We start from the raw sequence: 13,271 nt of genomic DNA on the forward strand, positions 1-13,271 counted from the left end.
GAGAGAGAGAGAGAGAGAGAGAGAGAGAGAGAAAGAGAGAGAGAGAGACAGAGAACAGGAAAAGTGCGAAGGAAGGAAAAAAAATAATATTAAAAACGATAAGAGGGTGGGAAAGTAAAGGTGATTATGATACAAAACGAAAAACAAAAAGAAAGAAAAAAGAAATTAAAATAGAAAGCTTTTATCCAACTAATGATAAAGAGAAATTCTTTATACACACACACACACACACATATATATATATGTACTGTATGTATGTATTGTACGTACCATTACCATGCATATGGATATCGAAAAAGATTGCAGCGTTTCTTTCTTTTTTCTTTTTATTATTATTTTTTTTTCATTCCTTTCTTGTTCTTTTTTTTTTTTTTTCTTTCTTTTCTCCTCGACTTATCATGCGTTTCATTTCTCTTGTCGTCCATTATATATATACATAAGTATATAGATACGTTTCGTGCTCGAAAAGAGGCGTGTCGAGAGTTTCGTGTCTTTTTGGAGTGGGGGAAAAAAAAAGGAAGAAAGAAGAAAAGAAAGAAAGAAAAGAGAAAAGAAAAAAGAAAAAAAAAAAAGAACGATTTAAAAAATCATTACCTTTTAATTCATCGTGATACATATTTCGTTTCTTTTTCTTTTTTTAATTTTTTTTTGTCTTTTTTTTTTTTTTTTTTTTTCATTACCTTCCCCGCCCCTCTTTTTTTTTTCTTTTCTTTTCTTTTTTTCCTCGTTTGAAAATCTTTGTCCCATATTAATTATCTTTCTATTTGTCATATCCTTATACACCCTTCTCTCCCTCTATATATTAATACGTACATGTACATACGTACGTCTGAAGAAACATATTCATAGCGTATCTCTCATTTTTCTTATATTATTTATTTGTTTATTTATTTTCTGTTTTCTTTTTATTTTTTTATTTTTTTTATTTTTTCATAATCATCATCATCATCATCATCATCATCATCGTAATCATCATAATTATCATAATCGTCATTATTCTTCCCGTTTTCATCCATTTTACACATTCACTGATTCATTCATTCATTCATTCATTCATTCATTTATTCATTCATTCATTCATTCGTTTATTCCTTCATTCATAAATTCGTTCGTTCATTGACGTTCTCCCGTATTCAATCATCTTTCTCCTCCCTCCTTCTTTTTTATCTCGTTCTTCTTCTCCAATATATATATATATATATATATATATATATGTATATATATATATATCTCCATATTATTCGATAATATATTTCCATTCTTATAATAATCAGCTTCGACTAGAACGCTCTAGCTAGATCATTTCGATCCGACCACACTTGATCCTCTCTCTTTCTCTCTCTCTCTTTTTCACTCTTGATAATCGAGTATCGATCGTTTATAGAAAAAATTGGTTGATTTGTTTGTTTGTTTTTTTTATAAAAGAATTTCGTTTTGTTTTCCTTTTTTCTATTCAAAGAGAGAGATGTGTTTCGCTTTATTTACAATTGATCGAACGCGTACATATATAGAGTATCGCCAGGATTAATTAATTATTTTATTTATATATATATATGTATATATATATATATATATATATGAGGAATCTCATTTAATTTTTATTTCTTTTGTATTGTTTTGCTTTGTTTTTTGTCTTTTTTTTTTTCGTGGCGAGAATAATTCGTTCGTTCGATTTTTTTCTCCCTTTTATTCCACATTTTTTTCTTTTCATGTTTAATTTTCTAACAAAGTATGAAATATGGCCGACCGATACAGGCTGACCGTTCTTCGTCACACACATACACACATACACCCATACAAACAAACAACACACACACGCTTGCGCGCGCGCACACACACAGACACATACATGTATACATTGAGCCGAAAGTTTTTAGGTGGACCAAAAGTTCCTAAACACTCGTAGTTTTACAATCTGACGAAGAAAAAAAAAAAAAAAAGAAATAAAAAAGGAATCAGTCTAAATAGTTTCGAAAAAGAGTAATCGATTTTCAAAATCACTTTATAGGAACTTTTGGCCCCTCCCCCCTATCCTGTATATTATCTATGTATGTACGTCTGTATATATGTATGTATGTATGTATGTACTCGTATTTATGTATGTATGTATGTATGTATATATGAATGTATGTATGTATGTATGTATGTACAAAAATTCAACGCGATACACACACTTATTTCTCGATGGAAAGGAGAGAGTACGGCGCGAAAAGCTTTTTTTTTTTTATTTTGTTTTCTTTTTTTCTTTTTATAGTTCAATAAACTACAACAACGTAGATAATTAACGTAATGGTAACACGGAAGAGGAGGAATAGAACAAAAAGAAGAAGAAGAAGATGAAGAAGAGAAGGAGAAAGAGGAAGTGGAGAAAGAGGAGGGGAAAGAGGAAGGTGAGAAAAAGGGACAGTAGAATCACGAAGAAGAAGAAGAAGAAGAAGAAGAAGAAGAAGAAGAAGAAGAAGAAGAAGAAGAAGAAGAAACATCATGCTCGTCACACAATTATCAGGATTAATACAATCTAAATTCTCATAAAACACAAACACGTGTTATTGATCTCTACGCATCTGATTAAATTTATCCGTGTTCCTCTTCGTTCGTTTATTATCATCGTCTTCGGTATCACCAAAAGAAGAGTTCTAATTATTTAAATTTGATTTCTCAAATCAATTGTTTTTTAAATCATTAAAAACATAAGGATTACTAATAACATTATTTATTCGCTTATGGTTAGGTAAAGTAAGATGGGATGAAAAGGGGAGAGGGGAGGGGGTTGAGAAATTGGCAGCAAAGAAGGGTTGGTAAGGGGTAGGACTGATGACCAGATGTATATTTCTATGTTCGTATTGTTCATAATATAATAATATATGATATATCGATATCATTGCTTTTTTCTCTCATTTTCTATATATATATTTATATATATATATAATTACATACATAAATATATATATATGTATATATATATCTATATATATATATATATATATATACGTAATCTAACTATAGATATAATTATGTACAAGTGAGGGAGATGCTCGTGGAAGGAAAATTCGAGGGAGGGAAGAGAACAAAAAAGATGGCGCGATTAAGGCGGTTGGAGAAGGGAGAAGGGGGAGGGTAGAAATTGTAAAAAGGGACAAGTCATATAGATTTCTTTCTCTTCTTTTTTTTTGTTTGTTTCTTTTTTTTCGAAGGTTCCTCTGATATTCTTCGGCATACTCCTTCCTTCCTTCCTTTCCTTCTTTCCCTCCTTTCTTTTTTCCTTCCTTTCTATTTTCCATCATTTCTTTCTTTCTTCTTTTCTTCTTTTTTTTTTTTCTTTTTTTTTTTTTCATCTCTTCTCTTCTATTGGAGGAGGCGAAATCTAAGTTTTGCGACTATAAAGTGAGGGAGGAGCCGGTACATGACACACACTGCTCAATTCTCTCGTGTCTGTATCTCCGTCCGTCTTATCGTCGTCGTCGTCGTCGTCTGCAATTGCTGCAGTTGCTGCAGTTGTTGCATTTGCTGCAGTTGCTGCCGCTGCTGCTCTTTTGCTGCTGCTGCTGCTGCTGCTGCTGCTGCTGCTGCTGCTATCGCTGCCGCTGCTGGTCTTGCTGCTCTTTTTCTTTTGCTTCTGCTCCTGCCGCTGTTGTTGCTGCTGGTGCTTTTAAAAGGGCTGTTAGACGTCCGTATACTTGCTCAGCTTGTCACGCAGCAACATATTTTCGTTCTTTAATCGATCCAATTCCTGTCGTAGACCCATATTCTATATAAAAGAAATTATAACGTCATTAAAACTAGTTTCTACTGGTCATATATTTATGTACTTTATGTTATACGTTTCTTTTTTTTAAATATCTTTTTCATTTCTCTCGTTTTTTTTTGTTTTTTTTTGTTTTTTTTTGTTTTTTTTTCCAGAGAAAGGTTTCTTTCTTTTACGTATTTTATCAAAGAGGATTTCCATCATCGATTCATAGATCATATCTCACGAATATTTATTATCAATGAAAAACATGGTTGAAATTTTTTTTAGAAAGAAAGAAGAAAGAAAAAGGAGAAAGACATCCCTAAAGTTACAACATAATGATAGCTAGTTCTAAATTTCTTTATATATAATTTTTACTTTTACACACGCGCATATATATATATATATATTGTATGTATTTATTTATTTTTAATGTTTTCGTACAATCGAAGAAAAATAAGGAAGAATGTTGGTGGTGTTGGTAAGATTTCTTCTATCATCGGATGATCGATCGTATATATTTATTAGGATAAAAAACGTGGCTAGAATTATCGATCGGATCTTATTACCAGAAAAAGATAAATAGATGATAGATAGATAAATAGATAGGTAGACAAATAGATAGATAGATTGATAGATAGAAAGAAAGAGAGAGAGAGAGAGAGAGAGAGAGAGAAAGAGAGATGATAGCTCACCTCTTTCTCGAGGAAGCCGGCCCTGAGAGCTATCTGGTTCTCCTTCATGCGTCGTGCGTCTCGTGATCGTTTCGCCGCCATGTTGTTCTTCCTACGACGCGCCCAGTATTTGTCATCCTTCAAGTCATCCGGAACGAACTAAGAACACAAACAGAATACAGACATTGTCGATCGCTTAGTCAACGTGGTTGTGGTTGTGACGATGGTGCTGATGTTGCGATTGATCTCTATCGTGAGTTAAGAGGTAAGGGAGGTGCTTATAATTTATATCTTTCGTGGCAACGTATTTATTTATTTAATTATTTATTTAATTGTTCTATTTTATTTCGTTATTTTTATATGTATGTATGCATATATATATATATATATATATATATATTTCTTTTTTCGTTTTGTTTTCTTTGATTTATGCATAGAGATACATATATGTACTGGCGGAGTTAGGGCTTTCGAAAGAACCTAAAGCATTCGAATTTTTTTTCTTTTTCTTTTTCTTTTTCTTTTTTTTTTTTTTTTTTTTGAAGGAAGAGTGGGTCGTCGTAAGAAATAAATCGATCCTTCTGAATGTATATACATTTTTTCGTTTAAATCGTTCGTGCAAATAATGCTGATATGTGAAGTATGCTGTGAAAAATTTGATTATATGCTCGCCGATGTAGAAATATACAAAAATTATACATTGCCGTATGTGGAGATGTTAAATGTAATTTATTATGTAATATAAGTTTATATTTTATCGTCTTATCGGGACCTACCCGATATACTATCGGGCCCGAAACGATCACCGTCTTTCCATTGAGTAAATCCGTTGTTGCTTATATGATATGGATCTTTTTTTTGGTTCTTTTTTTTTTTCTTGCTTACCTGTTTCCGTGACTTCTTGATCATTGGCTGTGGCTTTAATTCCTCGTCGGAAAAGGCCCGAGTTCGTGGATCGAAATCTCGGCCCGATGAGGCCATCGAGAGCGCTACAAGAGAGAAGCCATATTGTATTCGTGACGAGTCCTCCGAATCTATTGCGCGAGAAAAAGGGGAAATAATCGAGAAAATTTGGACGTTAGTCTAATACTTCTCTCTAATTATTAACGTTTATTCTATTACAGGAGTTCGATGTGGAAACTTTTTTCTTTCTTTTTCTTTTTTTTTTTTTTTCCGACGAAAAAATTGCACGCAGATAGTCGCAAATTTGATACAAATTCTATTCTCGCTTTCTTAAAAAAAAAAAAAAAAAAAAAAAAAAAAAAATATTGATATTATCATATAAAATGTTGTTATTAAATTTTTTTTTAATACGATTGGAAATTAGATCGTTAAGTGATCTGTGATTGATTCGTAATTTTATGTCTCGGCTCATGTTGTCGCAGTTATGATTATTTATTATAAAATTATTATCTATATGTAATAAGATAGAATTATTAATTTTCGTTTATATGAAGAACGAAGTTAAAAAGTATTTATAATTATACGTACGATTTATATAGGTGAGGTAATTACGATCACGAAGAATAAAATATTAATATTATTAATTTACGAAACTTTTCAATACATCTAACATATGCTATTTATTTAACCCTTAAAAATTATTTTAGAATAAATAGGATTAATGTTATTACAGATATGAAGTTTGAAATCCATACACATTTACACAAACATACGTGTATTTGCAGTACATTAAGTCCTATTTTATTTTATAAAACGATAAGAAACAAAAATCTTTTCGTCTTATTAATTCTGACAATTCACTTTTACGAACAATTGTAAAATAACATCGAGATAGTTGGTAGAAATTTTTCACATTTTTTCACAACGGTGATAATCTTTAAGGGTTGATTAAATTTCTCATACATCCAACAAGTAATTCGTTCGTAAGATGCTCGTTTGAAAAAATTCAATAGACGAATCAATAGACAATTGAGACAAACAAACAAAACAAATGTTGCGACGATCATGCGTGAAGGATCGAACGATCGAGAAATCGATCGTTCTCAATTATTTTCGAGATCGACGTTCACGAAGAGAGAACGAACGAAATCGATCTACGGAAATGGGCCAAAAGTTTTTAGAACGAGACAACAAGTTTTTTTAAAATGATATTCAAAATCGATCGATCAGTTTCAAGATCGATCAAACTTTAATTTTTCTTTCCTTCCTTCTGTTTGTCTTTTTTTTTTTAGATTGTAAAACACAGCAATGAGTTTCCGAGAAAGATTCATCGATTTTTAAAATGACAAGTTAAGTTTTCACTCGTCTACGAACTTTTGACCCTATTATATATATATTTATATAAAAAAAAAAAAAAAAAAAAAAAAAAAAAATAGTAAAAGAAGAAGAAGAAGAAGAAGAAGAAGAACATAGTAAGAAGGAAATGTACTCACTAGAGTCCGCTGGTGAAGGTGGGTTTAAGGTGTCAGGTGAGCAACATTCGCTCGGCGAGGGTGACCTTTCGCGTTTGGTGACCGGTTCGAGGTGAAGACCGGCTGGTCCCTGATGACTCGCCGCTTCGGTGCTGTTGATCTTGTGTAACTGTGCGCTCTGCATCGTTCCTTGCCCACCACCGGCTACTCCATCAACAGGGATGCCATTTTCGGAGAGGAACTCGTCCAGGTCCACGTACTGTACAAAAGAGATACATCCAAATGTTTTCAGTGATTATCTTTCTTCTTTTTCTTTTCTTACTTATTTCTTTCTTCTTTCTGTCTTTGTTTCTCCTTTTTCTTTCTTTTTTCTTTCCTTTGCTTTTTTATTTTTTAATATTTTCTTTTTCTTTTAATTAAAATTATTATCCAAATGTATAAATGTCTATCGCACAAATGAGATTATAGAAAGATTGAAAAGAAAAGAAAAGAACATGTAAAAGTAAAAAGAAGGTATGTAACTTTTGCGTATATCTTTGATACGAGTGTAAAAAGAGATAAAGAGCACGAGCTAGATTTTTTTAATTAATTAAATAATTTTGTTCCTTTTTTTCTTTCTTTCCTTCTTCAATAAAATTGTTATTAAGATATAAATATCTATCATAAATGAGATTAGTATAAGATTAAAAAGAATGTATATACATATATACGTATGTGTGTGACTTTTGTGTATATCTTTGAACAATATGAAAGAATAAAGAAAAAGAAGAAAGAATTATCGCGTCGAGATTAATATTATTTAGATCTTTTTTTTTTTTTAATGAATTTTTTTATATCTCCTTTTTCTTTTAAATATACTCGAACGAATGCAACGAATGCATAGAACAAACGATCGAAGATTTCCATTGGATCGTTTAAGAGTTAATGCCATAGATCGATCATCATTAGAGATCCCAGTGGGAACGATTTTCTCTCTCTCTTTCTCTTTCTCTCTCTCCTCAATTATTTATATATATATATATATATTTCTCTGGGTACATATATACAATATATAATGTATACGTATAATTTATGATCGTCGAGAAAAAGTTCAAGGTTCATTTGTCGAAGTAAGAAGTGTCAATGAAGAGAATCAAGATTCTAACAGTTACATACGTTCGATCGAGCTGCATGCGAACTGACATTCGAAGTATCATCGTTAGATTATGTTATTTTCAACAATGATTTCTTTTTTTTAATGTATCCACGTAAATGTTGTCATTCGAAGATAACCGATTAGAAATAATTGGTGAAAATGAATCGTGATAAAGTCTAAAATTGTTTTTAATCATTAATAATTATATATATATATATATATATATACTATATGTGTATATCAATTTTTCAAGATTGATGATCTTAATATATCTGATATATGAGATATGTTGAAAGAAGAAAATTTTTTTATACACGCGTAAAGAAGACAAATAGAAAATAAAGAAATAAATAAATATAATAATGACCGATTGAAATGGAAACTACGTTTCTATAAAAAACTTTTAATCTTAAATTAATTAATTTTATACATATATATATATATATATATATATATATATATATATGTATGTATAAAATAATTCAAAAGAAAAATTCTTTTCCTTTTTTCATAAACCAAATAAAATTACCAAAAATAAATGCATAAATTAAATTAAATAAATAAATAAATAAATAAATAAATAAATAAATAAACGAGTGAATAAATATCCATTAATACAAAACAAGAGAAACATAATAAAAATAAAAATGGCCGATGACAGTACACTGTATATTTTCATAGAAACTTTTAATGGTAAAGTTATACAATAAAAAGATAGAAAACAAAAATAGACCACGACAAAAATACATATATACGTATATAATATATATAAAAAAAAATATATATATATATATATAAAAAGAGGGAGAGAGAGAGAGAAAGAAAACGAGATGAAGTTGAAGATAAAGAAAAACAAGGCCCAAAAACTTGATTCTCGATTCCGGAGAAAGTTGGTCGAGGTATAGTTTGCGTCATAAAATATGACGACGATGACGACGACGTCGACAACGACGACGACGACGACGACATTTGGTTTCCCGGTTTCTCGATTCAGGAAGATAAATTACGAGAATATGGACGAAGTATACGTTATAACGAAACGAACTTGTCGTGTTTGCCCACTTCAAGATTTTCTATAGAACGTGTTATGTCATTTGCCGTACACCTTTTAAATCTAAATACAGGCGGCAGGTAAGTAGTTACTTATTCACTTATTTAGTTGCTTACTTACTTCCGTATTAAAATAGTACCTTCGTAAACAAATCTAATACGAACTAATACATACTCGTGAAATGCGTTCATGCAATAATGGTGGTTGCCTTCGTTCGAATTTCTACTCTAACGAGTGCTTGTTAACCAGTGATCATTATGTCGTTATCTTACGTTTATGAAAATTATTTGATAGGTAGGACAATTTCTTCTTCTATTTTCTTTTTCTTTTCTTTTTTTCTTTCTTTTTTTCTTTCTTTTTTTTCTTTGCTTTTCTTTTCTTTTTTTTTTTTTTTTTGTTTCAATTCCAAGTGAAATTTCAAGAACCTTTTTCTTTTTTTTTTTTTTTTATAATTTGTTCGTCGATATTGTTAATGGAGATTTCGTTTTTTAATTCTTCTTTACATAGTTAGTAAAAATTATGGTTTTGTGTTTTGTTCATTTGTGTTAGATTGTATTTGTCAATAAGTAATATCGAAATTAGCAGAGTTACGTTATGTATATAAATAAACGAGATTAACATCGATTGTTGAAAATTTAATTCTAGTATTACTTATTGACCGATATATTATATTGCATTATGATATTATATTAATATATCGTATTATATCGTTTATATAAAAAATGTTCATGTTATGAATTCGAATAATCTAATATATTGTATTGTGATATTATATATTATTAGATATCGAAAGAAACGATATAATATAACATACAAAAATATCTAATCAATATATTCGGAGTTATTATCTATTAGACAAATTAAATATTTCAAGTATTATGATCAATAAATATATTTGTCTATAAATGCATTGATTTTTATCGTGTATACATACATATATTTACATACACACAAACACACACACATATATATAGGTATATATATATATATATATATATATATATATATATATACACAGGGTGAACCAAAAGTTTCGAAGCAATTTTAAAAATCAATCACTTATTTTTAAAACTTTCTAAACATCGTAATTAGACTTGCGGTCTTACAAATTAGATTGCAGTAGTAGTTTTATTGAAAAAAAAAAAAAAAACAAAAATAAAAAAAAAAAAGAAAATTAATTCTCAAATTCATTCTCGAAAAAGTATTAATCGATTTTTAATAATGCTTAGGAAGATTTCGTTGCATCCCATGATTCATACATATAAAAATAGTCTTGTTTATTTTTATTATTTGATTAGATTTTAATTGGAATCCTTTTTTCTTTTTCTTTAAAAAAAAAAAAAAAAAAGAGGATTCAGATAAGGTGAGTGGGCTTACCGTATCGCGTGTCTTTGTACATACATGGTTCAATACCTTCAGGTCGGCATCGTAGGGCAAAGTTTTGTCCCATAAATTGGGCCCGAGGAAGGCGGCCTGCGCTTCCACGTTGCCCCAAAGCTCTCCGTCGGCATCCTTCTTTTCTTCCGGTCCATCTTTCCCTTGCTTCCCTATTAAAAAATATAAACAAATAAACCAAAAGATAAATAACACAAAATTAAAAATATTCATATAAAATATTCATATACACGTATATATATATCTGAATATATAATATATATATATATATAATATATTATATATTCATATATATAATAAATGAAAATTGATGAAAAAAATTATATATATATATATAAAATTATATAACAATAATTATATATATTTATATAATATATATAATAAAGAATATATATATATATTATATTATATATATTGAATATATATAATCAACACGATTAAATATACATAGATATGTATATATGTATCTATCTATGAGACAAGCATGATATTTACATACACATATACATACATACATACATATCTAAATACATATTATAAATATTTTATATACATTTTCTATCTTACAATCGTACACTGTCGAAATGTCTAATTAATTATTAGTATAAATCATGATTATACAAATGAATTAGTTTTTTGATTTACATAATAACTACTCGTTTTCATAACCAACCAGATTTATTTATCCGAATCGTTTCTATCTTTCGATCGGTTCCACATCGTCGAATCGTTTAGCAATAATTTTCTTCGTACGTGAACGCGTTCGTGAGAAACTTATCTATTTGTATTTACTTTGGAGTTTTTTTTTCTCTTTCACTTTTTCTTGTTTTTTTTTTTTTCTTTTTCTTTCTGTTTCTCTTTTTTTCCCTTTTACTAATTTATCTGTCACCATATATTACATAGTTATCTATGCATATTTCAGATACTATATTAGACGTAGCAACTTGCAAAAGAAACCTTGTAAACAAAATATATACATAATATACACTTACAATGTTCAATATACGTCTGTATAAATATGCACACACACACACACACACACACACACACACACACACACATATGTACATATATGAATATTTCTATTTTAAAAATTTAGTTACGATAAATATTACAATCGAGAATATCTCGATAATGATTAAAACTAATAAACTATTTTTAATAACAACTCACTATTCCTTAGAATCTTTTCTTTTTAAACGGTGATATTATTTGTTCGTTTGCTTTCGTCATTTTTCTCGTCCTTGTCTTTTCTCTTTTTCTCTCTTTCTCTCTCTTTTTTTTTTTTTCGACAGATGGATGACGGATGTTCGTTATACGTCTATAGCTCTCTATACATCATTTCTATATATATATACACACCCACATACACACACACACACACACACACACGTGAAATACGTTTCAATGTGTTTAGAAACGCTCGTGCGAAAGAGAGAGATGAGATAGAGTGAAAGAGAAAGAGAGTTAGAGAAAGGGATAAAAAGAGATAAAGAGAGAGAGAGAGAGAGAGAGAGAGAGAGAGAAAGAGAGACAGAGAGAGAGATCTGGCTAGGCCACTATTTTTGAGCGAATATCTTCAAGGCCAACAACGATCTAAACTCCTCCTCTCTCTCTCTCTCTCTCTCTCTCTTCTTCGTTTTCATCTTCGAGAAGATCATTTCTTCTCGCAGCTTCCGTAAGAATGGAATAATCATAGAATAAATAAAAATGTTTGCGACGAGTAGTAGTTGCGGTGAGAAAGTAGGTACGTTAAAAGTACGCATTTAAAGAAATTTTGAAAATTCGATTAAAAGATTTCGCGAACTTACGCGATCAATAAGCGTAAATTATGTTTTATCTTTAATCTATCACAAAATCGTTTATTCCTTCTGTTTCTTTTTGCTTCTTTTTTTTTTTTTTTTTTTTTTTTTTTACATTTTATCTCCTGACGAATTACGATGATGCGATAGCGATTGTTGTTCTTATGACAATCATACTGACAATAACGAAGGCAAGAATTGTAATGATTGGAAAAAAAAAAAAAAAAAAGGAAAAAAGATAAAAGAAGGAAGGAAAAAGAAATAACGAGGATGATGATCGTCGTTAGGAAAAAATAAAAAAAAAAAAAAAAAGAAAAGAAAAGCCAAATGTTGGCTACTAATATCAAATATTGAATTACACGATGAGACATTACGATGGATTTTGTTGTCAAACGAAATTAGATTGGGTTTTTATTTACTAATTAATTATATACAAGAATATTAATTATTAGATCGATAATGACGATTATATAGGAAATTAGAAAAAGGAGAAAAAATTTTTTCTTTTTTTTTATTTCATCGTTAACAAAAATTAGACTAATATAATATACTTCATTAATTAAAGGAAGATACAAAATTGTGAAACTATTGGTTAAGAAAGAAAAAAGAAAAAAAGCAAGCAGAGAGAGAGAGAGAGAGAGAGAGAGAGAGAGAGAGAGAGAGAGAGAGAAGAAAGAAAGAATAAAGTTTCTCTACTTTTTTAACGTTTCAACGCGAATATATGCGATAGAAAAAAGGCTATCGTACGTTTCGTACCATATCTCGTTTAATAGCGTGTAAGAAATTATTACACGTAATTCACGACATAATGGCTCACGTATGGCTCGACTTATAATACTCATTTGCGACTATACGACTTTTCTGTTCTCGTCATTCATGAAATAACTAACAAAAATTTTCCTCTCTTCGCCGATTGAAAATTATCGAATCTTTTCTTTTTATATTTTTACTTTTTTTATTTTCTTGTTTTTTATTTTCATGAATCTCATCAATATCAATGTTTTTTTTTTTCTTCCTTTTCCTGCTTTTTTTCTTTCTTTCTTTTTTTTTTTTTTTCCTTAAGTAGAAACTATTAGTCTTCTTTCATCTCTCTCTCTTACTCTCTCTCCCTC

At 29.5% G+C, this 13,271-nt stretch overlaps 1 protein-coding gene across 9 annotated transcripts in view; it reads right to left on the reverse strand.

Annotated features, from left to right (window-relative positions):
• Positions 1 to 735: 735 nt before the first annotated feature.
• LOC122630879 (thyrotroph embryonic factor) overlaps positions 736 to 13,271 on the reverse strand; it is a 91,811-nt gene continuing 79,275 nt past the window's right edge. For 3 of the 9 annotated variants that reach the window (XM_043815895.1, XM_043815893.1, XM_043815900.1), the window contains 5 exons: positions 10,340 to 10,509; positions 6,798 to 7,035; positions 5,287 to 5,435; positions 4,423 to 4,560; positions 736 to 3,748 (listed from right to left, as the gene is read on the reverse strand). In XM_043815895.1, the coding sequence (XP_043671830.1) occupies positions 3,662 to 3,748; positions 4,423 to 4,560; positions 5,287 to 5,435; positions 6,798 to 7,035; positions 10,340 to 10,509 (782 nt within the window). In that variant the 3' untranslated portion in view covers positions 736 to 3,661. The remainder of the gene's footprint in view (positions 3,749 to 4,422; positions 4,561 to 5,286; positions 5,436 to 6,797; positions 7,036 to 10,339; positions 10,510 to 13,271) is intronic. The other 6 variants (XM_043815898.1, XM_043815902.1, XM_043815896.1 and 3 more) reach the window with 5 other exon arrangements.

This window comes from Vespula pensylvanica, chromosome 8 (genome assembly GCF_014466175.1).
Source record: "Vespula pensylvanica isolate Volc-1 chromosome 8, ASM1446617v1, whole genome shotgun sequence".
Taxonomy (NCBI): domain Eukaryota; kingdom Metazoa; phylum Arthropoda; class Insecta; order Hymenoptera; family Vespidae; genus Vespula; species Vespula pensylvanica.